At 52.5% G+C, this 23,751-nt stretch overlaps 3 protein-coding genes across 31 annotated transcripts in view; 1 reads left to right on the forward strand and 2 right to left on the reverse strand.

The window, feature by feature from the left end:
• The window catches only part of NUMA1 (nuclear mitotic apparatus protein 1), a 78,112-nt gene extending 67,318 nt beyond the window's left edge, over positions 1 to 10,794 (forward strand). For 10 of the 18 annotated variants that reach the window (XM_082749826.1, XM_082749825.1, XM_082749828.1 and 7 more), the window contains 12 exons: positions 59 to 100; positions 1,506 to 1,574; positions 4,698 to 4,808; positions 4,899 to 5,117; positions 5,249 to 5,406; positions 6,464 to 6,710; positions 7,570 to 7,798; positions 8,449 to 8,585; positions 8,936 to 9,112; positions 9,271 to 9,387; positions 9,480 to 9,701; positions 10,059 to 10,794. In XM_082749826.1, coding sequence (XP_082605952.1) covers positions 59 to 100; positions 1,506 to 1,574; positions 4,698 to 4,808; positions 4,899 to 5,117; positions 5,249 to 5,406; positions 6,464 to 6,710; positions 7,570 to 7,798; positions 8,449 to 8,585; positions 8,936 to 9,112; positions 9,271 to 9,387; positions 9,480 to 9,701; positions 10,059 to 10,070 — 1,740 coding nt within the window. In that variant the 3' untranslated portion in view covers positions 10,071 to 10,794. The remainder of the gene's footprint in view (positions 1 to 58; positions 101 to 1,505; positions 1,575 to 4,697; positions 4,809 to 4,898; positions 5,118 to 5,248; positions 5,407 to 6,463; positions 6,711 to 7,569; positions 7,799 to 8,448; positions 8,586 to 8,935; positions 9,113 to 9,270; positions 9,388 to 9,479; positions 9,702 to 10,058) is intronic. The other 8 variants (XM_082749818.1, XM_082749819.1, XM_082749822.1 and 5 more) reach the window with 1 other exon arrangement.
• A 196-nt stretch (positions 10,795 to 10,990) lies between these two features.
• Positions 10,991 to 14,645, reverse strand: IL18BP (interleukin 18 binding protein). 6 transcript variants are annotated; one of them, XM_082682318.1, is made up of 7 exons: positions 14,137 to 14,645; positions 13,454 to 13,496; positions 13,032 to 13,122; positions 12,487 to 12,678; positions 11,700 to 11,820; positions 11,469 to 11,613; positions 10,991 to 11,258 (listed from the first exon to the last, which is right to left on the reverse strand). In XM_082682318.1, the coding sequence occupies exons 3-7, from the start codon at positions 13,051 to 13,053 to the stop codon at positions 11,175 to 11,177; spliced, it is 564 nt and encodes a 187-aa protein (XP_082538444.1). In that variant the 5' UTR covers positions 13,054 to 13,122; positions 13,454 to 13,496; positions 14,137 to 14,645; the 3' UTR covers positions 10,991 to 11,174. The 6 variants fall into 6 exon arrangements, with proteins under 6 accessions (XP_082538444.1, XP_082538441.1, XP_082538446.1 ...); XM_082682315.1 differs by having other exon boundaries at positions 11,469 to 11,616; XM_082682320.1 differs by lacking the exon at positions 13,454 to 13,496.
• A 1,719-nt stretch (positions 14,646 to 16,364) lies between these two features.
• RNF121 (ring finger protein 121) overlaps positions 16,365 to 23,751 on the reverse strand; it is an 88,524-nt gene continuing 81,137 nt past the window's right edge. For 5 of the 7 annotated variants that reach the window (XM_082682151.1, XM_082682156.1, XM_082682152.1 and 2 more), the window contains 3 exons: positions 19,010 to 19,143; positions 18,279 to 18,380; positions 16,365 to 16,698 (listed from right to left, as the gene is read on the reverse strand). In XM_082682151.1, the coding sequence (XP_082538277.1) occupies positions 16,578 to 16,698; positions 18,279 to 18,380; positions 19,010 to 19,143 (357 nt within the window). In that variant the 3' untranslated portion in view covers positions 16,365 to 16,577. Of the gene's footprint in view, positions 16,699 to 18,278; positions 18,391 to 19,009; positions 19,144 to 23,751 lie in introns of all 7 variants that reach the window. The other 2 variants (XM_082682154.1, XM_082682155.1) reach the window with 1 other exon arrangement.

Consider the following 23,751-nt stretch of genomic DNA (forward strand, 5'->3'; position numbering starts at 1 on the left):
GCTAGTGCCTTTCGGTTCCCATCTCACTCTGTCTCCATTGCCCCTCCCCCACGCACAGGTGGAGCAGCTAGAGGTATTTCAGAGAGCGCAAACTAAGCAGGTAAAGCCTGGGGTCCCTGATAAGTGCTGGCTGCTTAAGCGGTGACCCGTCTCAGTGCATGACCCCAAGCTGCAGCTTGCCTCCGCCCGCTCCTGTTTGTGAACTGTCTGTGAACAGGGCAGGGTCAAGCCATGGAGTCCAGGCCCGGGCTGCCCAGGAATGCAGTGTGCTGGGCCCTCTCCCGGGCCTCTTCCCACCCAGTCCAGGTCGGCGTCCCCATCCTTCTGTCCCTTCATCTTTCCTATGTCCGAACTGGTGACCGACATTCCTTGGGATTCCCAAATCTCCAAGTTCCATTCCCAGCTTGGGTGCCAAACTAAGAGGAATGGCAGAGTGACTGTGGGCCTCCTTTCACACAAGCAGCCCCGACAGGTCAGGGAGGGTTGTGAGCGTTGGGACACCTGCCTATCATCCTCTAGGGCTTTAACCCTGAGCGTGAACTAGAGCTGTCTGGGAGCAAGAAGGCCAAGCCCCATGGGAGACAGGAGGTGGCCCCGCCTGGGTGCTGGGCCCTCACAAGGATCTCCCTGCACTTCCCTGGCCATTGAGGCTGTTGGCTGGTGCCTAGCTGGGGCACCCTTTCTCCACCACCCTTCCTCCTCAGTCACTTCCGGCCTGCTGAGGAATCGGGCCCTCCTCTCCTTCCATCGCAGCCTCCAGGGAGACTGAGGTGATGGGGACAGTCACACTGAATAGCAAACGGGCAGCAGTGGAGCTCTTGCCTCTTTGCAGTTCCTCCAGGGGCTCAAGCACCTGGAGGAGCCAACAGTGCTCGTGCTGTTAGGCTCCCTCTAGATCCCTCCCTCCCTCTGCTCCTCTTTCCTGTGAGAGTGGGGTGGGCTTGGGGTAGAAGGGCTGCCCACCCTCCCTACCTTGTCTGGCAGTCTGCTTCCCAGTGCTAATCCCAGTGGCCATGTTGCTAGCTCCAGCCGACAGCCCATGCAATTTGGGAAGAAGTCTGAGTATCTGCGGCCCTTGGCAGTTTTTGGGGAGAAGTGCTGGGTATTCAGTGTTTACTAGAATTATAGACTCAGTCCCTTGTTCCTGTCCCCAACCTGGGAAGGTTGGGGCTGGGAATAGTGGCAGTAGTAGGGTGGTAATGGGATGTCAGCTCCCCAGATTCCGTTCTGAATCTTGAGGCTGCAGGGCTCTGGCAGGCCTGTCTCTGCAGCCTGGGGACAGAAGCGAGCGTGGGCAGATGGCTCGGGCAGCCCCTGCATATTGGGTCGCCTCACTCTGGTCCTGCCAACCAGTCCAAGCAGCAGGCTGTTCCGTAATTGGAGGCCAGAGAAAGGACCAGAGTTTCTTCTAGGAACACTGGGGATTTATCTGGGGAAATCTGATTTCTCAGGACAACCAGGGGAAGGCCTCCTGAATCTTGTCTTCACTTCCTCCCCTGCTCCAGGTGGAAGAACTGAGTAAGAAGCTAGTTGATCATGACCAAGCCAGCAAGATGCAGCAACAGAAGCTGAAGGTAGGACACGGTGGGGGCTTGGGTCATCCTCCCTCAGCTCTCTGTAAGCCCTCAGGCTATGGTGGGTGTGGGGGCAGAGGAGGACCTTATAGTCTTCCATCTGCCTGTGGCTCAGGAGCCCTTGCTTGTGCCCCCTTCTTGGAGCTCTTGAGGGAAGACGAGAATGACTCCCATCCCTCAAATCTTCATTCTGCACTACACTAGCTCCTAGTCCTGTGTGGTTTAACTAATGAAAAATTCAGCTTCTCAGTCGCACTAGTCTCATTTCCCTTGCTTAGTAGCAAAGTATAGCTAGAACTGCCAAATTGGACAGGGCAGATACAGACCATTTCTATCACTGTAGAAAGTTCTTTGGCTAGCACTGCTCTAGACAGCTTAACCTTGAGGAGTGTTCTCAACATTTATATTACAGTGCAGCTTAATATTTGTCTAAAAGACTTCATTTATTTGACAGAGCATGAGGCACATAAGCAGGGGGGAGCCGCAGAGGGGAGGGAGAAGCAGGCTCTCTGCTGAGCAGGGAGCCCGATGGGGGATTCGATCCCAGGACCCTCGGATCATGACCTGAGCTGAAGGCAGGCTCTTAACCCACTGAGGCACCCAGGAGTCCCAGCAACTTAATAGTCTTTTTTTTTTTTTTTAATTGATAGATTAAAAAAAATTTTTTTTTTAATTTTTTATAAACATGTATTTTTATCCCCAGGGGTGCAAGTCTGTGAATTGCCAGGTTTACACACTTCACAGCACTCACCATAGCACATACCCTCCCCAATGTCCATAACCCCACCTCTCTTCTCCTAACCCCCCTCCCCCCCGCAACTTAATATTCTTAATACTTACAGCAGTGTCATCTTCTTTGGTTTAATATCTGCTTTTTTGCAGTTCAGGCTTCACAGCTTTTATCAGGGGTAGAGGAATTAGGTGCCACTGGCCTTGGGGCTCACTAAAGCTCTGTTTTTTTTTGTGTGTGTGTTTTTTCCTCAAGATTTTATTTATTTATTTGACAGAGATCACAAGTAGGCAGAGAGGCAGGCAGAGAGAGAGGGGGAAGCAGGCTCCCCGCCGAGCAGAGAGCCCGATGCAGGGCTCGATCCCAGGACCCCAGGATCATGACCTGAGCCAAAGGCAGAGGCTTTAACCCACTGAGCCTCCCAGGCGCCCCAGCTCTGATAGGTCACAGGAGTTGGTGGGAGCTAAGCTTTGTTTCCCTCAGGTCCCCTCCATGATAATTGTCTGATAAACATGCTTATCAGGGTGCCTGGGTGGCACAACAGGATTTAAGTGTCCGCCTCTTGGTTTCAGTTCAACACAAATTATACTGACCACTCTTGGGATACTAACAGTCTGATCTCCATCAGAAGTAGGGCATCACGTTACCTCGCTTCCCTCCTTCCCATGATTATTGATGTGGGTCTGAGTATAATTTGAGATCAGCTCTCCAATATCTCCTAAGCTTTTCAAAAGAGTAGTTTTGGCTAGAAAGGCAGTACAGAATAGTAAATATGCCAGCATCATTGGTAAGATGTCATTTAATTTCTCTTGACTATGGTTAGCTGAAAAGTCTGCTCACAATGGTTTGATGAGGTAAACTGAAATAATTGCTCCATTCTAACATGGGAGAACGTGAGCACAATAAGTGGAGATATCAAACTCACAATCCAAATAAGTAGCAGAAATTTGAGCAAGAATTGATTCAAAAGAAAAACAAATCTCAGTCTTGCACAGAAGTCCCTGCAATGTTCTCATGGCTGACACAGGCTGCATTAATAATACCAGCAAGACTTAGCAGTATACGGAGATGTTCTCTAACATTTCTATTATATATTCACCAGGCAAGGAGTGCATTTTCCCTTTTTTTTTTTTTTAAAGATTTTATTTATTTATTTGACAGAGAGAAATCACAAGTAGTCGGAGAGGCAGGCAGAGAGAGAGAGGAGGAAGCAGGCTCCCCGCTGAGCAGAGAGCCCCATGCGGGACTCGATCCCAGGACCCTGAGATCATGACCTGAGCCGAAGGCAGTGGCCTAACCCACTGAGCCACCCAGGCGCCCCACATTTTCCCTTTTTTAATTTCAGTTCAGGTTGTGATCTCAGGGTCATAAAAATGAGTCCCATGTTGGGCTCTGCACTCAGTGTGGAGTCTGCTTGAGATTTCTCCCTCTGGCCCTCCCGCTCATACTTTCTCAAATACATAAATAAATCTTAAAAACAAACATGCTGGGGCGCCTGGGTTCAGTCAGTTAAGCAACTGCCTTTAGCTCAGATCACGCTGAGCAAGGAGCCTGTGTCTCCCTCTCTCCTTACGTGTGCTCACTCGTTTTCTCTGTGTCTCTCTCTAAAATAAATAAAATCTTAAACCAAAACCCAGATGCTTATTCTCCATTTGGGGGCCTTCCCGGGGCTCGGAGATGTAGGTGAGGTAGGGCCAGCTAGTTCAGTGTCTGCTGCGAGCTAAGCACTCACTGGCATTGCAGAGGGACCAGGAGCTGGATGTGGGCCCTGCTCCCGAGGAGTCTGTGGTCTGGATAGGAGGCAGTGCAGTATTACAAATGAGCCCCCACAGGCCCTGGAGTCGGGTGGACCAAGGTTCAAATCTTACTGTGCTTTATGATCGTCAGTATGTTTATATCTCTGAGCTCAGTTTCTTCATCTCTGAAATGGGGATGAAGTTACTTCCCACAGTGGTTTTGAGGTGGAGAAGAGTTCACAGGTCCTCAGCTCATGTGCCAAGTGTCTAGCTCCATACTCTGTAACCAAGTGTTCCTGAGGCTCAGTCTCTGTTGGGGAGTAGGGAGTCTCCTTGGGGAGACTACTCATGGAGAGAGAATGAGATGGTTTGTGCCTGGTCACCAAGAAGGCAAAGATAGGGCTGTCAGAACTCTGCCAGAAATGGCATTAGCTGGACAGGGAAAACTCCTGCAGAATGTGGACCTTGACAGGGTATATGGTATGTCCGTATTAGGTGGGAGTTGTGGGCAGGGGTAAAAGGATTTTTTGTGCATGTCCTGAGCAAGAATACAGGAGTCTAAAAAGACCCACGGAGCCCAGGAGCCTAGGGCAAGTCAGTGATTTGGGTGGAGTGGAGAGAACAGTCACCCTGATCAGTGTTTGTCATGCTTTCCAGGCCCAGGGAGGGGAGAGCCAGCAAGAGGCCCAACGCCTCCAGGCCCAGCTGAATGAGCTGCAGGCCCAGCTGAACCAGAAGGAGCAGGCAGCTGAGCACTATAAGCTACAGGTGAGGCGCCCCCAGCCCTGGACCCACTGCCCCCCACCCCCCAGTCCCTACCCTACCCCCACCACCCACCCTCCCTGTCTGCCCACGTAGATGGAAAAAGCCAAGACCCACTATGATGCCAAGAAACAGCAGAACCAGGAGCTGCAGGAGCAGCTCCAGGGGCTGGAGCAGCTGCAGAAGGAAAACAAAGAGCTGCGAGCTGAAGCGGAACGGCTGGGCCGGGAGCTGCAGCAGGCTGGGCTGAAGACCAAGGAGGCTGAGCAGACCTGCCGCCACCTCACCGCCCAGGTGCGCAGCCTGGAGGCACAGGTCAGTATCAGCTTGGCCCGACTTCCTCATCAGCCTCTTCTTGTTGGACACCTATGACACCCCCCTTCCCCACCTCCAGGCTGTCCCTGCCTGAGGCTTGTCTTCATGCTCCCCGGCCCTCTCCTTCTCAGGTTGCCCACGCTGACCAGCAGCTTCGAGATCTGGGCAAGTTCCAAGTGGCAACTGATGCCTTAAAGAGCCGGGAGCCCCAGACTAAGCCTCAGCTGGACTTGAGTGTGGACAGCCTGGATTTGAGCTGTGAGGAGGGGACTCCCCTCACCATCACCAGGTGAGGAGGCACCCTGCCACCCTCTTGTCCCCCAAGAGCCTGCTGTCAGGTTGTCCTGGCCACTGGGCCTCGTAAGATAAAAATGTGGTCCGTGGTCCCTTTGCCCTCTGGGAGCTTATTCATCAGGAAGTGTAAGGAAACCCGCGCACAGGTGGGAGGGCATGTGTTTGTATAGGGCCCCATGGGAGTAAGAAGAAATGAGGGGTCAGAAGGAGGCTGTCACTTCTGCTCAGAGTCTGCAGACGAGCTGAAAGTGTGTGTGCCTGGTGAACAGAGGGGAGCAGAGGGCAGAGCTTGAGAGAGCCTGGCTGTGCTGGCAAGTGAGGTGAGGAGGGCTGGCTGCGATCCCCGCTAGACCTGATCCTAAAGGCATTGAGGGACCTCAGAAGGGTGGGAAATGAAGCAGTATGTCGTCCAGTTTGCATCTGAGAAAGCATTTCTCATAGCCAGTGAAGCCGACGCTACAGGCACACCCAGAAAATATTAATTCATTTATTTACCCCTCACAATCCTCTGAGGTAGGTTCTGTGATTAAGTACTTAACAGATGAGACTGGGGCATAGAGGGGCAGTCATTTGACCCAGGTCGCACAGTGGTAGAGGTAGGCTTGAACCCCTGCTTGTCACCAGGCTCCCCTCAGGTGCCACTAAGTCTAGGTGAGAGGAGATAAGGCGGACTGGCCAAAGAGATGCGAATGGACGGGGGTGTGGCTAAGCGAGCTGTTGGGTAGGATTGTGGCTGGGGGGTGCACAGCTGGAGGCTGCTCTTGTTCTCTGGAGTGGGTCATCCAGGAGGAACACTGTGGAGCTGGGTGTCCAGGGGGCGATGTCTGGGATAGTGGAGTCCCGGAGTTGCCAGTGTTAAGGAGCTCAGAGAGCCGTGGGAGTAGATGGGCTCACCCGGAATGGAGAGGGAAGGGAGGGCCTGGGGTAAGGGCTTTCCTGGTTACTTCTCAAAAATCAGAGAAAAAATGGGGTGCTTGACCTGGTTCGCTTGTAGTAAATGTAGGAGTTGGTAACTTTGCAGCAAAGGGATGAACAAAATGCTTTTTCTACAGCAAGCTGCCTCGAACTCAACCAGATGGCACCAGCATCCCTGGAGAGCCAGCCTCACCCATCTCCCAGCGCCTGCCCCCCAAGGTAGAATCCCTGGAGTCTCTCTACTTCACCCCAATCCCAGCTCGGGGTCAGGCCCCACTGGAGAGCAGCCTGGACTCCTTGGGGGACGTCTTCCTGGATTCAGGCCGGAAGACCCGCTCTGCTCGTCGACGTACCACGCAAATCATCAATATCACCATGACCAAGGTCAGGCTGCTGAGAGTGGGACTGTAAGCCAGTCATGCTCCCTTGCTCATAAGGGCATCTTCCCCATCGGGTCCTCACAGTAGCCTCCCAAGGCTGGCCGGACTGATTAAGCTGTATCTTAAGATCCCAAGAAACAAAGGCCTCTTTTGTAGAAAAGCGCAGGGCTGGAATTGGATGCCTTGTTGGTTTTAAGGCAGGTTTCTTTCCATGGGTAGCACTGAGCCCTGTGCAGGCTGAAGGGAGATAATGTGAAGTTATTGCCCAGCCCTGGGCCTCCAGCACACCACCTGGGTGGCTGAGATGCGTTGTGGCCATCCAGAGGCTGCCTGCCAGGCTGGAAACTCTGGCTGGTCCTGTTCCCATATCCTGAGGAGGTTGGGGAGTGGGGAGGTACCTTTCATGCAGCAAAGCGCACCTCCGTTGTGTGGGTTGCCCTTTGCTACCAAGAAGCTGGAGAACTAAAAGATGGACAGGGTCATGGCCAGCTCCAGTTGAGGGGACAGTGGAGACTATGGGATGAGCCTGACTAGCCCAGGACCAAGCATTCCAGCCCTGGCTCTGCCACTTGCTAGCTGAGACCGGTAGGCCGATCCTTTATTTTTTTACACTTTGATTCTAAACTGGTCTGATACACAACTCTGCCTGCCTTCCTTCAAAGCACGGTCAACAGGCAAGAGAAAATGGGTATGGCCTCAGCACCTTATGCAGGATTCTTAGCAACAAGGCCCGTTTCTTGCAGATATGCAGCTAAGGATCCCTACAAAGCAGTGTGAGAACACAGGCATTTTAGGAAGGGGAACAGGAGGCTGCTTTGTGGACTGTCAGGGCCCCACCCCACCGGGTTAATTCTCTCTTGCAGAAGCTAGATGTGGAAGAGCCAGACAGCGCCAATTCATCCTTCTACAGCACCCAGTCCGCCCCTGCCTCCCAGGCTGGCCCACGAGCCACATCTTCTACCCAGTCTCTAGCCCGCCTGGGCTCTCCTGATGATGGCAACTCGGCTCTGCTCAGTCTACCAGGGTACCGGCCCACCACTCGCAGCTCTGCTCGCCGCTCCCAGGCTGGTGTATCCAGTGGGGTCCCTCCAGGTGAGGTGACCATAGGCGCTTGAAACACAGACCCTGGCACAGGAAAGGGACAAACTTCTAAAACCCTAAGGCTAATTACCTTCCAGTACCTTCCTGGCCCTCTTCCCTGTAGTCTCAGGGCCTTGTCTGTCCCTTAGGCTGCTCTTCATCTCAGCCTGGGTGAATGGGAAACATTCACACAAGGGGCCCAGGATTCCCAGCCTTATAGTGATGGTCAGCTCAGGTCCTCTGTTACCCCATCTCAGGGAGTAAGGGGTGCCAGAAGAGCTCTGCTGGGCCAGTGTTCTGTTCTTAGATTCTTCCTGAAGACTCTTGCCCTCCAGGACCCCCTAGGTCCTGGACCCCCAATTCCTGGTCCTGTTTCTCTAAGGTGTCACAGCCTCTATGGAAGATATCCTTTGACCTCCCCAGAGGGAGAGTGGTGAGCCAGCCCCACGGTAGAAATGCCTTATAAGCCTTGCCCTGCTATCTGCAGCCCTGAGCACAATAGGACTCTGAGGCCCCAAGCCTTAAGTCCATGGGACAGGGGGACAGAAGTGGTGGACACAAAGGTTAGCAAGATGCCAGGACCAGGGGGTGACCCCCTGCTGTTCCCCTCACTCTTCCTGGCCTTCCAGTCCCACCTGCTCCTGTCTCCTGGCCCTCCACAGGAAGGAACAGCTTCTACATGGGCACTTGCCAGGATGAGCCCGAGCAGCTGGACGACTGGAACCGCATCGCAGAGTTGCAGCAGCGCAACCGGGTGTGCCCCCCTCACTTGAAGACCTGCTACCCCCTGGAGTCTAGGGTGAGCTCAGGCCCCAGGCCAGCTCCCCTCCTCCTCCCTTAGCAAGCCACCCCAGTACTAGTCACTTATCCTAGTGCCCTGAGTCTCTGGCCTGCTGCAGAGGGTGACCTTATGCTTCCATGGACTAGCTGGCATAGAAGGGTTTGGGGTGAACTCCCTGTGGGCAGCCCTGAGCGTGTGGAGGTCTGCTCTGCCGCCTCCTGTGGCCATCCTACAGGGCAAGAGTAGAAGAAGACAACGGCAAGGAGGCCTTCTGCCACAGAAGGCCTGAGCTGCCCTGCACATCAGGCCAATGAGGAGTTCTGGGGGCAGTTCTGCCCCCCCTTGACCACTTCTTCCACCCCATGCAGCCTTCTCTGAGCCTGGCTACCATCACAGATGAGGAGATGAAAACTGGTGACCCCCGGGAGACCCTGCGCCGAGCCAGCATGCAGCCAGCCCAGATAGCTGAGGGCACGGGCATCACCACCCGGCAGCAGCGCAAACGGGTCTCCTCAGAGCCCCATCAGGGTCCTGGTACCCCAGAGGTAGGCAACCCTGGCTACTTTTTGTCCTATCAGCTTGCCTAGTCTAGCCCAGTTCCCCAAATTTGAAAAGTGGACTAAAGGGGAGCCTTCGCTCTCCAAGGGCTTGATGCAGAGACACATAGACATGTGCTTTGGATGTCAACTTCTCTTCCCCATAGTCTAAGAAGGCCACCAGCTGTTTCCCACGCCCCATGACTCCCCGGGACCGACATGAAGGGCGCAAACAGAGCACTACGGAGGCCCAGAAGAAAGCTGCTGCTCCGGCTATTAAACAGGTTAGTACAGGGGGCTGGAGGGAGCCCCTAGGGAGGCCTTGGTGGCAGAGTGTGAGTGCAGCCCAGTTTGACAGCCCCTCTCTCCCCAACAGGCTGACCGCCGCCAGTCCATGGCTTTCAGCATCCTTAACACGCCCAAGAAGCTCGGGAACAGCCTGCTGCGGAGGGGAGCCTCAAAGAAAGCTCTGTCCAAGGCCTCTCCCAACACCCGCAGTGGGACCCGCCGCTCTCCGCGCATTGCTACCACCGCGGCCAGTGCCGCCACTGCCGCTGCCCTCGCTGCCGCCACTGCCACCCCTCGGGCCAAGGGCAAGGTGGAAGCACTGACAGGGAAGGGGGTGGTGGACTCTTAGGAAAGTGGGTGGAAGTGGGGTACTCCCCCAGGCCACCCTTCGGGAGGCTTCCGTGACAGGGCTTAGGTAGGCTGCTAGAGGTGGTTGCAGTGTGGGTGCCCCCTGCCTTGGTTACCTGCTGGTGGAGGAGAGGAGACTTAGGGCTGCTTGGGCATAGCTGGCAACTGAGAACCTGAAGGTAGAGGTGTCCGGGTCACTCCCAAGAAAGGGATCCTAGTTAGGGGCCTTGGGAGCTCTGAGAGGCCTCCTTGAGCCATCTGGTACAGGCTGGCATCACCTGTCTCCAGCCATGCATGTGACTATGTTTCTCTCTTCCAGGCAAAGCACTAAAGGGCCAGGACCAGTGAGAGGCCCCCACCTGTGTCCTCAATGCCAACCTCGCCTGGTCCTTCTCCTTCTACTGTCCCTTTCAGTGCCTTCTCTCAGCTCCCAGGCCAACAGTGGCCAGACCCCTAGAAACAGTGATGCGTGCCCACACCCTGGCCTGGTACCTGGATCTTCACCGGAGCCTTCGCTAGGTGAACAGATGTGTCCACAGAGTTGGCCCCGGAGGCCTGGAGAGTCTGGGTCTTCTCCCTACCTTGCCTCCTCATGTTTTCTTAGAGCGAAGTCACTTCTTCATCACAAACAGACTTGAGGCTGGCTTTGAGTGGCTGGGCCCGAGGCCCAAGTCAGACCTCCCCAGCCTCTGGATCCAGAAGGGACCATTGGAGGAGCAGGCCCTGATTTCCTGCTGCTCTTGGTGGCTGGGCCCACTAGGGCCCTGCACTTTTTAAGTCCAGGACTGGGCACTGACCTAGTGGGTGCACCCATAGGTGCTCCCATTCACCCAAGGGCTTGGATGCCCAGAAGATCCTTTTTTCCAGAACAGATGGGCCCCACGCCTGGATGCGGCAGCAGGGGCAGGGGCAGCCTTCAGCTGCAGCTCATCCCCCACCTTCCCCAGACTTAACTCTGGGGTGGGATTTGGAGTGATAGGAAGGTTTTTAAGGGCCAGGGATGGATCTTTTCTAAATGTTATTACTTGTAAATAAAGTCTATTTTTCTCCCTTAAGTGCTGAGCGGTCTTGATCTGTGCAGGAATTTAGAGCACATCTTTGTCCCTGCCAAGTTTTCCCAGCTATGTACCTTCTCTCCTGGCCTTGTCTTTACATTCTGAGTAACAGTCCCTCTCTTCCCACACTCCCTCTTGGGATGAGCCAAGTTCTGTAAGTGGAAGGACGGCTTAAATGACAGGCAGATGTCACACCTCCAGTGAAAAATCATTTATGCACGCCCACTGTGGGCCCTGCTGGGTGTGACCAGGGTGCACCTGTGGATCAGAAGCAGCATTTAGCGCATCCCTTCCCTGAGACAGTCTGTTAGAGGGAGGCCTGAGCTGCAAGAGCGTGTAGACCCCAGGGAAGAGGCGACGACTCAACCAGGCTTGGGAATTCACCTGTCGCGATGACGAGGCAGAAGTGACGTGCTGGAGGGTGGGGCTTCTTGAGTAGAAGGCAGACCGGTCTTCAGCCCAGCCTGGGGGAAGTGAAGGTAGACAAGATCAGGCCCAAGGGTGGGGGACATCTCTTGATCACCTTCCTCTAGGCCATGCCTCCCCTGCCCGAGTCCCGAGTCCCACTTAGGGAACAGTGGACAGTAGCGGGAGGCCACTCTGGGCCGAGCCCATCCTTTGCTCCCCAAACCGCTGCTGCTGTCCGTGGAAACCTTCCCTCTCAGGTTCCTCACCCAGAGCTGGGCTAGGATGACATGGCGCTGGGCAGTCTGGTCAAGATCAGCAAAGACACAAGAGAAGTTGGTATTGAGCAGGGTGGGACTCAGCTCCTCTAGCGCCAAGGTCCGCCGCAGCTGGATGTGTGCACCCTGGTACTCCCTGCTGCAGCAGAGGGCGGAAGGCCATGAGAGAGGACCACAAGAAGCCCCCTCCCCTCCTGCTGGCCTCACTGCTGCACCCCTCACCTGGTACTGCCCTCTCGCAGCCGACCTGGGAGGTGCTCAATGAAGGAGCCATTGCCCATCCAATAGAGGATGCTGAAGGTGGAGCGGCTGCAGGCGGTACAGGACAAGGTCAGCGTTCCATCTAGGGGACACGTGTGGCTGTTAGCTCTTCCACAGGGCACACCGTCCCCTGTCATGCTGCCCTGCCTCCCAAGCCCCACAATTCAGGAGCCTGGAGTGCTGCTGTGAATACACCCAGGTGGGAAAGTCTGCTAATGAGGAAGTGTGGTTGTCTACAGGGAGACTCGGCTGAACGAGAGGAAGTCTGGGGATGGGTCCTTGGTTCAGGTGAACACTCCCTCTGAGCCTATTTCTTCAGGATGACCTTTTCCACTCTGGTGACTCTAGGAGCCCTGGCCAAGGAGGCAGTGGCAGGAGGCCACTGCTCCTCTGGGGTAGCCAGAGACCAAGGGGGCTGGGCGGGGGAGGGAGCAGGGAGCAGGCTGGGCCTTGGGGCATACTGCAGTCAAGGCTCTAGGAGTCCTCTGATGATCCTTATGGTGGCATTCTCTCCATCCCACTGGATAAGGAGCACCTTGGGAGCTGGGCCCTAAACCCACACTCATGATGCTGGGTGGGAGGGAACGTGCTGAATGCTCTGGTAAGCTGGCCCAGCTGGTGGGGCTACATGGCAGCAGGTTGGAATAGGGTGCAGCTCAGGAGTCAACCCCATCCTTGAACCCTCTGTGCCCACAACCCACCCCAGACCACTGTGTTCTTTTGGGCTCCCATCAAAATTGCTCCTTACTCAGTGCAATTTCCATTTCTGGCCAGGTCACCTCCAATGCTGGGCACCGCTTAGCTCTTGGGAGCCAGGAGGGGCAGGGGTCCTTTGTGACCCCAGCTGAGGCAGTGGCAGTGGCCTGAGGTACAGGTGTGGCTCCAACCAGGTGACAGATCATGTGGGCACACAAAAGCAGGACCGGCAAAGGGCTGCGATCTAAAGGCAGGACAGTCACAGAGGTCAACTGCTGTCTGACTGCCAGGCATGGTCGATATCCTGGCCTGGATGCAACTCTGGCCCAGAGATTCCTGGGCTCGGCCCAGGGCATTGGAGGAGCAGAAGGGGTCCTGAGGCCCTACCCACATCATGGCCCTTTTCTAATGGAGGGCAGGGACATGTTGGACTGCAGCCAGAACCACAGGACCTAGACAGAGGCTGAAAGCCATAACACAACAGCAAAATGGAGTCTCCCCCCCGCCACTCCCCGGGGTAAGGCTCAGGGCCACCCACAGCACTCCCTTCTGTTCTCAGACCTCATCCTGCCCACCCAGGCCAGCCCCGGGTCCCACCTGGTGTCCAGTTCTGTCCCATGGTCTTGATGGATGTGTCAGGAGCTGGCGTGCCTGGTTCTATTTATCTGTAACAACTTCCTCTCTGGGGCTGGTGGGGGAGGAGAACGCCAATCAACTACTTCTCTCAATTTCTCAGTGGCTCGATCCTAGCCATTTCCATGGACCTGCCCTTCCTGGGGGTTCCAGAGCCCTCCCTTGGTCTGAACTCTAATGGGCTGCCAGGTACTGCTGTTTACTTATGGCAGGCATCCAGCACAGGTTGGGGCTCTTTCAGCACTTGGCAACAAAGCTGAAGACCATCCAGTGACAGTCCTCCCCACACCAGCTCTTAGTGTCATTATTAACATTATGCTGAGTGTGCCCTAACCCCTTTGTTACAGGGATGGAGAAACGGAACCACACAGGGGCCAGGGACTTACCCCGTCGCAGAGAAAAGCAAAGCCGCCTTCTCTGGAGCTGGTTCTGGGAAGGGCAGAATTAGTGAAATCCTTCTGGGAAAGCATTGTCCCCTCTCCCTTCTATTTCACTTTCGCTTGTCAGCAAGCGCTGAATTACTAACAGAAGTTACACAAGCATGACCCCAGCCTGTACACTGCACCTTTTCTGGAGCCGAAACTCATGCTGGCTGGAAATCTACTGCTAACTCCCAGGTTCCTCTACTCTCCTGATTATATCAGACTGGGTCTTTAATGCCTGCTCAGCATCACCCTCCCAGGGGCACAGATGGGATTAACCTCATCAAAGAGTCTCCCAGGTGGATTCTTCCCTCCCAGCCCAGGGTCAGGGCTTCGGGCGTCCACCTTTGCTTTTCAGAACCACGTGTCTATGTGAGCAGGCCTCACATTTTTTCTTTCACATTAACACCACTATTCAAGTGGTCAACTCTTCTAGGCACTGGGGACCCTAAGTTGGATCACTTTGACCATTTCAGTCTCAATGTCACACCAACCTGTTCATCCTGGTCATTCTCAGGCTCCCTACTCCCTCCAACCACCGACCCCCCACCCCACAAAGCCTTCTCTCTTCTCTCATCCCACCCATCCCATCTCTTTGGTCAGAACTACAGGTCTGGGTCCACTAGGAAGACTAGGTTTCCCCCTACCTGGCTCTCGAGAAGCCCCGAACAGCCCTCTTCTTCAGAATCCCTGCTTCTTGAAGCTCCAGTCAGTCCAGCTGTGTCCAGCCCCGCTTGGGCCATGCTGCGGGAACTGTGCTGACAGCATTCTTTGGCCTTGTGTGCAGGAATCTCTCAGAGCCAGGCTGAGGCCTTGGAACACGAGCTGGAGTGCTGGCCCTAAAAGGAGGGGAGGGCACTTCCCGGGGAAGAGGAGGAGCAAGCAGCCTAGTGCCAGCTCCAGCAACAACAGAGCTATAGAAATGCACAGTCTGGTGGCTGATGGGACAAGCGGAGCTGGGGCTGTGGCAGGGTCAGGACTAGGGTGAGGTGTGAGAGGCAGCGGGGATGCCAAGCTGGAGGAGGCACTCACGATTGGGGTCATGCTTGTGTCTGTGGAGGCAGAGTGGACCAGGACTGGTGACCCAGGCCACACACAGATATCAACACGATAGGTAAGACCCAAGTGTCCGAGGTTTGTGGTCTCTGTGATCAGGGGCCAGGGATGCCAGGGACAGAGCCAGGGAAGCCAGGAGATGGAACTAGGTTTGGAGGATGCATCATAAAACTCCTCCCCGGGAGTGCCAGTATCTCCAGCTGTTAGGCTAGGAGGCAAGGCTGCTTGGGGGCTTCTGAGACAGTCTTTTGGGGATGAGATTGGGGGATGTGACGGAGAGGAGACTGGACGCAGAGCAGAACCAAGACAAGAGTTGGGCTGTTGGGAGGACATGGGACTCAGACTTGCTGAAGTATGGAAAGAGAGCCTTGGACAGCCGGGTCTTGGCTTCTCACATGAGCCTGACCCATAGGGGGACAAGAGTGAAAGGACGATCCCTGCACCCTTCAAATGGTCCCCATTCCACTCTGAGGACGGGCCCACTGATATGAGCAGTGGGGGACCATGCAAAGCCACAGCTGGGTGAAAGAAGCTGAAGCTGAGGGTGGCCCATGAAAAGGGGTGTTGGTAGCAGGCAAGGCACTGACCTCACCTCAGGTGGTAAGGAGAGAGTCACCCAGTGATGCTCCAGGGCCCTTCTGACAGGAGTCTGGCATCCCACCATTCCCACGGATAAGGGGTGGGGCCAACCACCCCTAGGATCCAGCTTTCAAATGGAAACAGCAAAAGGCAGCAAAGGCGAGGCACTCCCGGGGACCCCAGAGAAGAATAAAGCAAGATGGAGGTTCAGCTTTCCAACCCAGCTCATGGAGCTTTATTCAGAATGGAGTGACAAGATCCTGCTTGGCTCTTGCTGCACTTGAAGGCAGGCCCTGCTGGGCCACATTCCCTAGGAACCCAGTGCTGAAGGCCCACGTTTGTCCTCCCACTTCCTTCAAAACACCTAGGGCCAGAGCTGGGGCCTACCTGGAACCTTTTTAGAACCCACACTTGCCTGGGCCTTGCCCTCTTCTCTTCATACCCACCACCGCTCCTGTGGCCAGGCCCAGGCAGGACCCATGAACGTGGAAGTTGACAGAGGGATATTCCCTGGGCTGGGAATCCCCTGGCAGCTTCAAGGGAACACTGTCTGACGATAGGGAGAAGTCCTATCTGTCACAGTTCTACTGCCGCACACGAACAGACGCACATGCACACCCTCACGCAGGCTTTCCAGGAAGGAAGTGACGTGGCAGAGTGGCCTTTGGCGTGTGTCACCACTTCCAGGCTGAAGGGTCAGATTGCACAAGAGGCCTTCAATCACTGCTGCCAACAATAGTTCCCATGGCCCAACTACACACAGATAGACCCTGTTCTTCACTGGGGGCATGTTACCCAAACTGCTGCTGCTTTCGGTTTCCCCCACACAAATCCTCGGTGAACTGTGAGATCCCAGGGCATCCCTCCCTGCAAAAGTCAGGACTAGGCTCCACTTGCATCAGCCCTATGGGTCCTGGACAAGGGAAGACAGAGTTGACACAACACCGACTGAGGGGCCCAAAAAGGGAGGAAGGAAGACACCTCACCCCCCATCAGTGTGTATCTGTGGTACCAGGCAGAGTCCATGGGCTCTCCCACACTGAGTGAATCAGGCTGGCGCCCCACAGAGGGAAGGAAGGGCAGGGGGCAGGGGTGGGGCGGCTGAGGCTCTCAGCCAGAGATGAGAAGGCTCCTTTAAATCAAAAATGTGGCTCTGCTCCCGCCCTGCTCAAACAAGGAAGGCAAGGCCTGGAAGAGTTGGGGGCAATTCCTATGCTCCACAATAAAAAAGGTTTTTAAATATATTCATCAAAATAGTTTTCTTTTAAAAAGCCCCCACTGCTGACAGCCCCACTGGCTGGCTCTCCACCATCTCCCTCCCCAGCCCAGGCACAGCCAGAGGGGTACTGAGTGGCCCAAGTGCCCCTTTTGAGTCTTTCCCACCCAGGTCGTCTTGGAGGGCAGGGAGGAGAGTGCCCTGAGGTCCATAGCAGGCGGATGCTCTTCTTCCTGACTATTCCAGGCCCAGGACATAGTTGATGCCTTGTACCAGGCCAATGATGACAGGCTGCCAGGCTACCAAATATCGAAGCCAATCCAGCAGTTGCCCGTACATGACGTGAGGCCTCTCCCAGCTGTCAGTGTGTTAAAGAAGCTATGTGTCAGAGCTGCTGAGGCTGGGCTCAGGGTTGGGTGAGAGGTTCTGCCTACTCTCTCATCTGCTCCACAGAAATCAGCCTGCCTACAAAGAGAAGAAGCCCCCACCAGCCTCTCCATGTTAGGAGGAAGGGCTGAACCCAGAGATTGGGGGAGGGAGGTGAGAAGGAAAGGATGGAGAAGTGAAACTAAGCTCCTGAAGACCGGCATGTGTAGAGAGCCTCCAATAACACCTTCTTAAAGATGGGCCTGTTGGTGTGAGAGCACACAGTCTGACTGCTGTAAATTCATCTGTGCCAACGGCTGCAGGGACGTAGGCAGTGGGATAAGGTAACCTCAAGGGTTCTTGTAATGTCCCAAATGGTAGGTTTTGTAGGTCAAGGAAGGGGCCGAGTCTAGGGGCCAAGGCAGAAGGGAACAGGGAGCAAGAGGCTAGTCACAGGGATAACCCCTGGCAGAGGCTCTAAGGAATCCCCACGTACCACCAAACACCAGGCCCTACTGAGGCTGAGCAGCCCCAGAGAGGAGTTCCCTTCCTTTCAGTTTCGAACTAAATTGCTGGGCAAGACAGGGAGTCTGGGAATCCAGCTTTGGGGAAAGGATTGACTAAACTTCATGACACTGCAGGGGAACGTTTCCAAAAGCATCAGGAAGAGCAGCCTGGCCCAGTCCCTGGGAACTATGGGGAAGCCCCAAGCCTCTGCCTCACCATGGGGTTACTTAACTGTTCTTGAACTAGACCCTAGAAGAACCAAGAAAGGGGACAGACCAGAGCCTCTGGTTTGGGGGCTGTGGGAATATGCTGGGAATGCAGTGGCCCCTGCCCAGCCTAGCTAGTATCCAGGGGATAGGGAATGCTGCCACTCAGGGCAGTGGGGAGAGGGCAGGGAGAGACCTGGGCCGCGGGATCCCAAGGGTAGTGAAGGGCGGACCAGAGCAGTGGCTGGGCAACTTCCAACAGACAGGTGATGAGGAGCAAGAGGAAGGTGAGGGAGGACAGCATAGGGAGGGCCGGCAGGGTACAGAGGAGTAGCTCAGAGGAGCAGTGGTCCCATTTGAAAGGGGACAGAACAGGGAGTCTCTCAGCCAGCCTTGTACGCTGAGGGCTCTGCACAGGCACACGGCTGGTCTCCAGCCCCACAGGTCACAGGTGAGGCACCACTCATTGGTTATGTAACCTTGAGTAGGTTTCCAACCTCTAAATCATTTCATTTTTTAAATGGAGGAGAATATTACTGATGTCATCAAGTCGCTAGAGAATGAAATAAGCTAATATGGGCAGAGCACTTAACCCAGTGCCAGGCACAGAGGAAGCAAACAGTAAATGGGCTGCTACTGCTACCAATTTACCCTTGAGGGATCCAGAACTATGATGAGAATCTGAGCTGTAAGTCCTACTTTTCCACCCCCAAATTCCCTTGATCACAAACCAAATAGAACAGTGCATATGTGCCAGGGTAGAGGGTGGAGGGAGGAGGAAGGGCCCTGGGAGGACCCAAATGCAGAGTGACGCTGGCCAGGACTTTCTTCCCATTGCCCATTCCCAAACAAAGGATACGGGTTGCTGAACATCCTCTTGAGGTCTACCTTCTCTTTGCAGTAGGGACATGTCTGCTTCTTTCCCACGATGCACCAGCCACGGATGCAGAACTCGTGGAATCTGAGCACCACTGGTCAAGGGAAATGGTGGGCAGCCGGGATGGCACTCGAGCCCCATGCTCGTGGTCAAGGCACCCAAGCACTAGCTCTGGAGAAAAGTTCAAATCCTGCCTTCCCCTCTTTTTAGCTGTATAAATCTTGGGCACATCCCTTCTCTCTGACCCTGCTTCCTCACATGTGAAGTGAGGATAATGAACTCCATCTTACAGGGTGTTTATGGGGGAAAACAGAGATAATACACGGCACAGAACGGGAGCTGGGCAAGCACAGGATACATACTAGAAATGTTATTCAGGAGAACTGGATTCTGACACCGAGGGAACCAGCTAGAGGATGCTCCAACATTGGGGCCGTGAGTGCAGCTTTGGGCTCCTTTCTGATTCAGCCAGGCTATAAACTGTTTACGTAAGCGTGGCTCCTGGGTGTGGCAAAGAGGGAAGGAGACCACAGTTTCCACTCCTGGCAGAGTCAGCTTCCCTGGCAGAGAACATCGCCCAAATGCCTGGCCTCTAGTGACTCTCCCGCACTGAAAGGTCTAGAGAGTATGCCAGGGTCATGGCTGCCCCCTCCCCTCGACTAGAATGTGCATGTGGCAGGAGAGATGAGGCCCAAGGGCTCCAGGCAGGATACACGTGATTGCAAGACAGCCTATATGTGTTCTCGATGATGCCCTCTTCACTGACATCCACAAAGATCTGCTGCCCACACACGGCACACACACTGTCCGAGAGGTGTTTGGTAGGCATGCCCGACTCGCTGTAGAACTGAGAGAGAAGAACAGGAGGAAAAGACAGGAAAGGTGTGAGAATCAGCCCAGCAGAATGATACCACAGAGGCCTATGTCTTCTCAAGAGGAGGCAAAGAGGGAGGGGGAGGCCCCACACCTACGGAACATCTTTTATATGCCAAATCGACCTCATCTTTGCTGGCTGGACGGGGAGAAAGGGACAGACCACAGATGGGTTGGGAAGTCAGATCTAACAGAAACCTGAGCCCTGGCCTGGTCAGCATCAGGGACAAGGAGATCAGGAGGTAGAAGGACTCAGAGTCGGTGATCAGGAGCTATGTCAGATAAGCCACTCTGTGGCCAGACTATGCTTTCACTGGAGACAGACAACATCTCTTCTCTAAGATTCAAAACAGTCAGATAATCTGGTGCAATGTGGGTTGGGGACAAGGGCATTCCCAAACTCTTATGGCAGCAGCAAAAGAGGTTCAATCCTTTTGGATAGCATCTGGAATGATGTCTCAAACTGCCATGCCCTCTAACTGTTCATTAATGTCACTTCAAGTAGCTAAAGTAAAAATATCAAAAAAGCCTCATGTATACAGATATTCATTTAAGCATGATTTATAATTAAAGAAGTAAAGAGTTAAGCAATTCCCCCCAAAAGTTAAACAGAATTACCATATGACACAGCACATTCATCCTTACATATATTCCCCAACTCATGACAACAAAGACTAAACACACACTTGTAAGCCAATACTCGCAGGAGCATTACTCACAACATCCAAAAGGTGGAAACAACCCAAGTGTCCATTAAAAGGTAAGGAGATAAAACAAAATGTGGTATATCCACACAATGGAATATTATTCAGTCATAAAAATCATGAAGCTCTGATACACGCTACAATGCATGAGCCTTGGAAACAGTAGGCTAAGTGAAATGTCTAACACCAAAGGACAAATATTGTATGATTCCATTTGATATGATAAAATACCTAGAATAGACAAATTCATAAAGACAAGGAGTAGGTTAGAGGTGGCCAGGGTCTGGAGGAAGGGAATGGGAGTTACTGTTTCATGGGCACAGAGCTTCTGCTTGGGGTGATGAAAAATCTTAAAAATTTTAGTGGTGACAGTTGCACAACATTGTGAATGCAACTAATGCACTGAACTGTACATTTAAAAAATGGCTAGGGGGGCACCTGGGTGGGTCAGTGGGTTCAAGCCTCTGCCTTCGGCTCAGGTTATCCCAGGGTCCTAGGATTGAGCCCCGCGTTGGGCTCCCTGCTCAGCAGGGAGCCTGCTTTCCCCCGCTCTCTCTCTGCCTGCATCTCTGCCTACTTGTGATCTCCATCTGTCAAATAAATAAGAAAAATCTTTTAAAAATAAAAATAAAAAGTGGCTAGGGGTGCCTGGGTCGCTCCATTGTTAAGCGTCTGCCTTCGGCTCAGGTCGTGATCCCAGGGTCCTGGGATTAAGCCCCGTGTTGGGCTCCCTGGTCAGCAGGAAGCCTGCTTCTCCCTCTCCAACTCCCCCTGCTTGTGTTCCCTCTCTTGCGGTCTCTCTCTCTCTCTCTGTCAAATAAATAAATAAAACCTGTAAAAAATGGTTAAAAGGGTGAATTTTAAGTTATATAATAGAAAACCCCATAAAATAATAAAAACAAGCAAAGAAATGGAAATAATCATGCTTGATCCAGAAAAGGAGAATGCCCAAATAAATTTGGTACACACTCAAGGAACTTAACAGGCAGTGAGGCAACTGAAGCCAGAGATATAACTTAAGTCAGTGTCAAAAAGTAGCGTACAAAGCTGGAAGCACAACATGACTGGTATTATATGTAAAGACAAGCCCAAATCTATACAAAGAAAAAGATCACAAGGAAATAGATCAGAATGTTCACACCAGGGATGTTTTGATAGTAGGTTCATAGGTGATGTTTTTCTTTTACCTACTTTTCTGCACTCAAATTTTCTTTAATGAATATATATTACTTTTAGATTAAAAATTATTTATTACCAGTTAATTACAACAAATAACCAATTCCATGCTCCAAAAAGAAATATCAAGTTTTGCACAATTTCCTTGTGGTTTATTGTTACACAACTATATAGCATTTTCCCCCTACCCCAAGGAGAAAAGACTTGAAATTTATTTGTTGACACTTTCTAAGACCTGTTTTTTTCCTTTCCTTTGCCTTAAAAACTGTGGTTAAAAACACATAATATAGAATATACATCTTAACTACTTCTAAATGTATTGTTCCTTAGTGCTTAGTATATTCACACTGTTGTGCAACTAATCTCCAGAACTTTTAAACATTCTATAAGACTCTATAATGGATTGTGAAAAAGCTTTCTGCATTTGTTATTACAATCTCATCTGGACCTGTCAGGTAGATTTACTGCATCTAGCCTTTTTCTATTTCCTTAAACTTGAGTTTGCTCTCTTTTTTTCTTCTGTTTCCAAACACCTGTCTTTTTAAAAGCCAAAACCCTGAGGTTGGGTGAGAATGGACAGGGCACACAGGTGCTGGGACAGGGAATATGAGAGGGTGACACTAGCTGACTGCCACTTCCACTCAACCTGGAGGCTTTGCTTACTCCAAGGTGCCCTTCTGAGGAACAGCCTCTCAGTCATCAGAACTGCTACCGGATACCAAGAGTCCTCAAGGGTAGGAGGCAGAGATGCCACAGTGCCCCAAAAATCCATTACAGAGCTTCCTGCCTTCACATACACCTTACTCTCTTGTAAACCCATCTGAAGCAACTCAAGGTGAGCTTGAGTGGTTACCACAGAACACCAGAGCAGCCCTAATGCTGGGTGAACCAAAGCCCAGAAGAGGAAAGAGATAAGAGAGCACGTGAACCCAGACCCTCTGGACTCCTACCCAAATTCTATCCAAACTGTCCTATAACATCTGCTGAATGTTCGCTGTAGAACAATCAGCTACTTAGCTCACTAAGAGCCAGTTACTTGAACGTTTCCGGTTTATTTACTGAGAGTTAAAAAGGTAGTGGAAAAGGATAAGCTAAGTCAGGGGACAGGACAAACCTGTGGGAGTTCATTAACTGTGCAACTCTCAAAAGCCAGAATCTCAGGAATGTTAGTACTGTGGGGGAGCTCTGAGAAACACTTCCCCAGGGCATGACAGGTGTATGGCTCTGAAAGGTGTTCCAGCTTAGAATTTCTAGGCATTATCAACTAAACGGAGAGACAAGAGACCAAGAGGTCTGGGTCCAGCTCAGCACTGAATCCTGGTACAATCATGTAGCACAGAAACATGGCCACTCACTCTGGCCCACAGCACTGGCAACAAAAGAAACAGGAATGTTCTGACTCAGGAGAGGAGTTAAAGCTCTGAGGAAAAGCTTAACCTCAAACCACCCCAGAGTTCTCCCCCACAAGAACACAGAGGCAAAGGATGCATGATGAAAGGGAACTTGGATGAGGGTGAAGACAGGAGGAGGGATGTCCAGGAAAGGTTAGGCTCCTAGTTTCTGGAGATCTCCCCGCGAAGCTAATGTGGCAAGAGGCAGGCACAGTCAAATCTCACAGTGTTTCAACAAAGCCATCAGGTAAGCTGTCAAACCAGGAAGGCCCAGCACCCCCAGGGCTCATAGAAATCACACACGAGGAGACCATCAGGAGGCACTGGGGCTAAGCTGCATACGATACAGTGAGGCAGTGAGCTAACTCCACAGACTTAGCTCAAGGGGGACCTATGGTTTATCAGGATCAGACAGACCTAACAGCAGTCTTCTGTCACTTACTATCTTGATGAACCTGAGTTCAAACTCTTCCTTCCATCAAAATATACTGGGCACCTACTAAAGTACCAGGCACAGGACTAGGTCCTTGGGATATAATGCTGGAAAAGCAGAGACCCTTCTCTCCTTGTGGAACCTACAACTATAAGAGAATGACATTAAAAAAATAAATATTTAGAGAAAATAAGGACTACTTATTAAAAAGGCTAAAATAAGAATTATTTCAAAGACAGTAAAGGGCTAAGAAAGGGGTTCCTAATTAAGCCTACATCACATGAAGAGGATTCTTTGGAGGAGTAACATTTGAGGGTGAGAGGTAAAGGGCAGTGGGAGTTAGTGAGAAGAAGAAAGGCAGAAGAGGGAAGAGGCCCTGAGGCAGAAAGGAACCTGGTGTGCTTGAGAAACCGAAAGGAATCTTAGCTAAGTAACAATGACAATTCAAAAGCAGGAGATGCTGGAGACTGGGCCAGGCTGATGGTCTAGGATAATTAATGGCAAAAGAAATCTAGAGAAGTGGACAGACTGGTAATTCTAAATAAACAGCTGAAGACTAAATAAAGTTCTGGTGCTGAGAAAAGTTCTGGATTAGAGGTCTAGACAGTCACAGAAAAGGAAAAGGGGAAGGCCTAGGTGAAGTGTAGAGAAGATGCCTTAGGTCTGCACTCAGAGGAACAATAACATTCAAGGGGAGGACAAATTAGCAGAAGAGACAGACAGAATTAGCAGGACAGGGAAGCGTCAAAAAAGCCAGTGATGACTGCTGAGGTCAGAATTAGTGACACAGTCACTAGTGACTTGAGTAAAAGCCATTTCAGAAGAAGGGTTTGAGCTGAGCCAGATTAGAATAGGCTAAGGAGTATGCAGAAAGTGAT

The sequence above is a fragment of the Mustela nivalis genome (genome assembly GCF_964662115.1).
Source record: "Mustela nivalis genome assembly, chromosome: 9".
NCBI classification, from domain to species: Eukaryota; Metazoa; Chordata; class Mammalia; order Carnivora; family Mustelidae; genus Mustela; species Mustela nivalis.

What these genes read in the sequence shown, in the direction of transcription:
- IL18BP (XM_082682316.1), bottom strand. Translation starts at nt 13,053, where the DNA reads ATGGGACAGAACTGGACACCAG. An exon ending in GGGACAGAACTGGACACCAG is followed by an intron (nt 12,679 to 13,031) that starts GTGGGACCCGGG and finishes TCCTGCCTTTAG; the next exon opens with ATCGCAGCCCTTTGCCGGTC. An exon ending in AGAAATGGAAATTGCACTGA is followed by an intron (nt 11,821 to 12,486) that starts GTAAGGAGCAAT and finishes CGTGTCCCCTAG; the next exon opens with ATGGAACGCTGACCTTGTCC.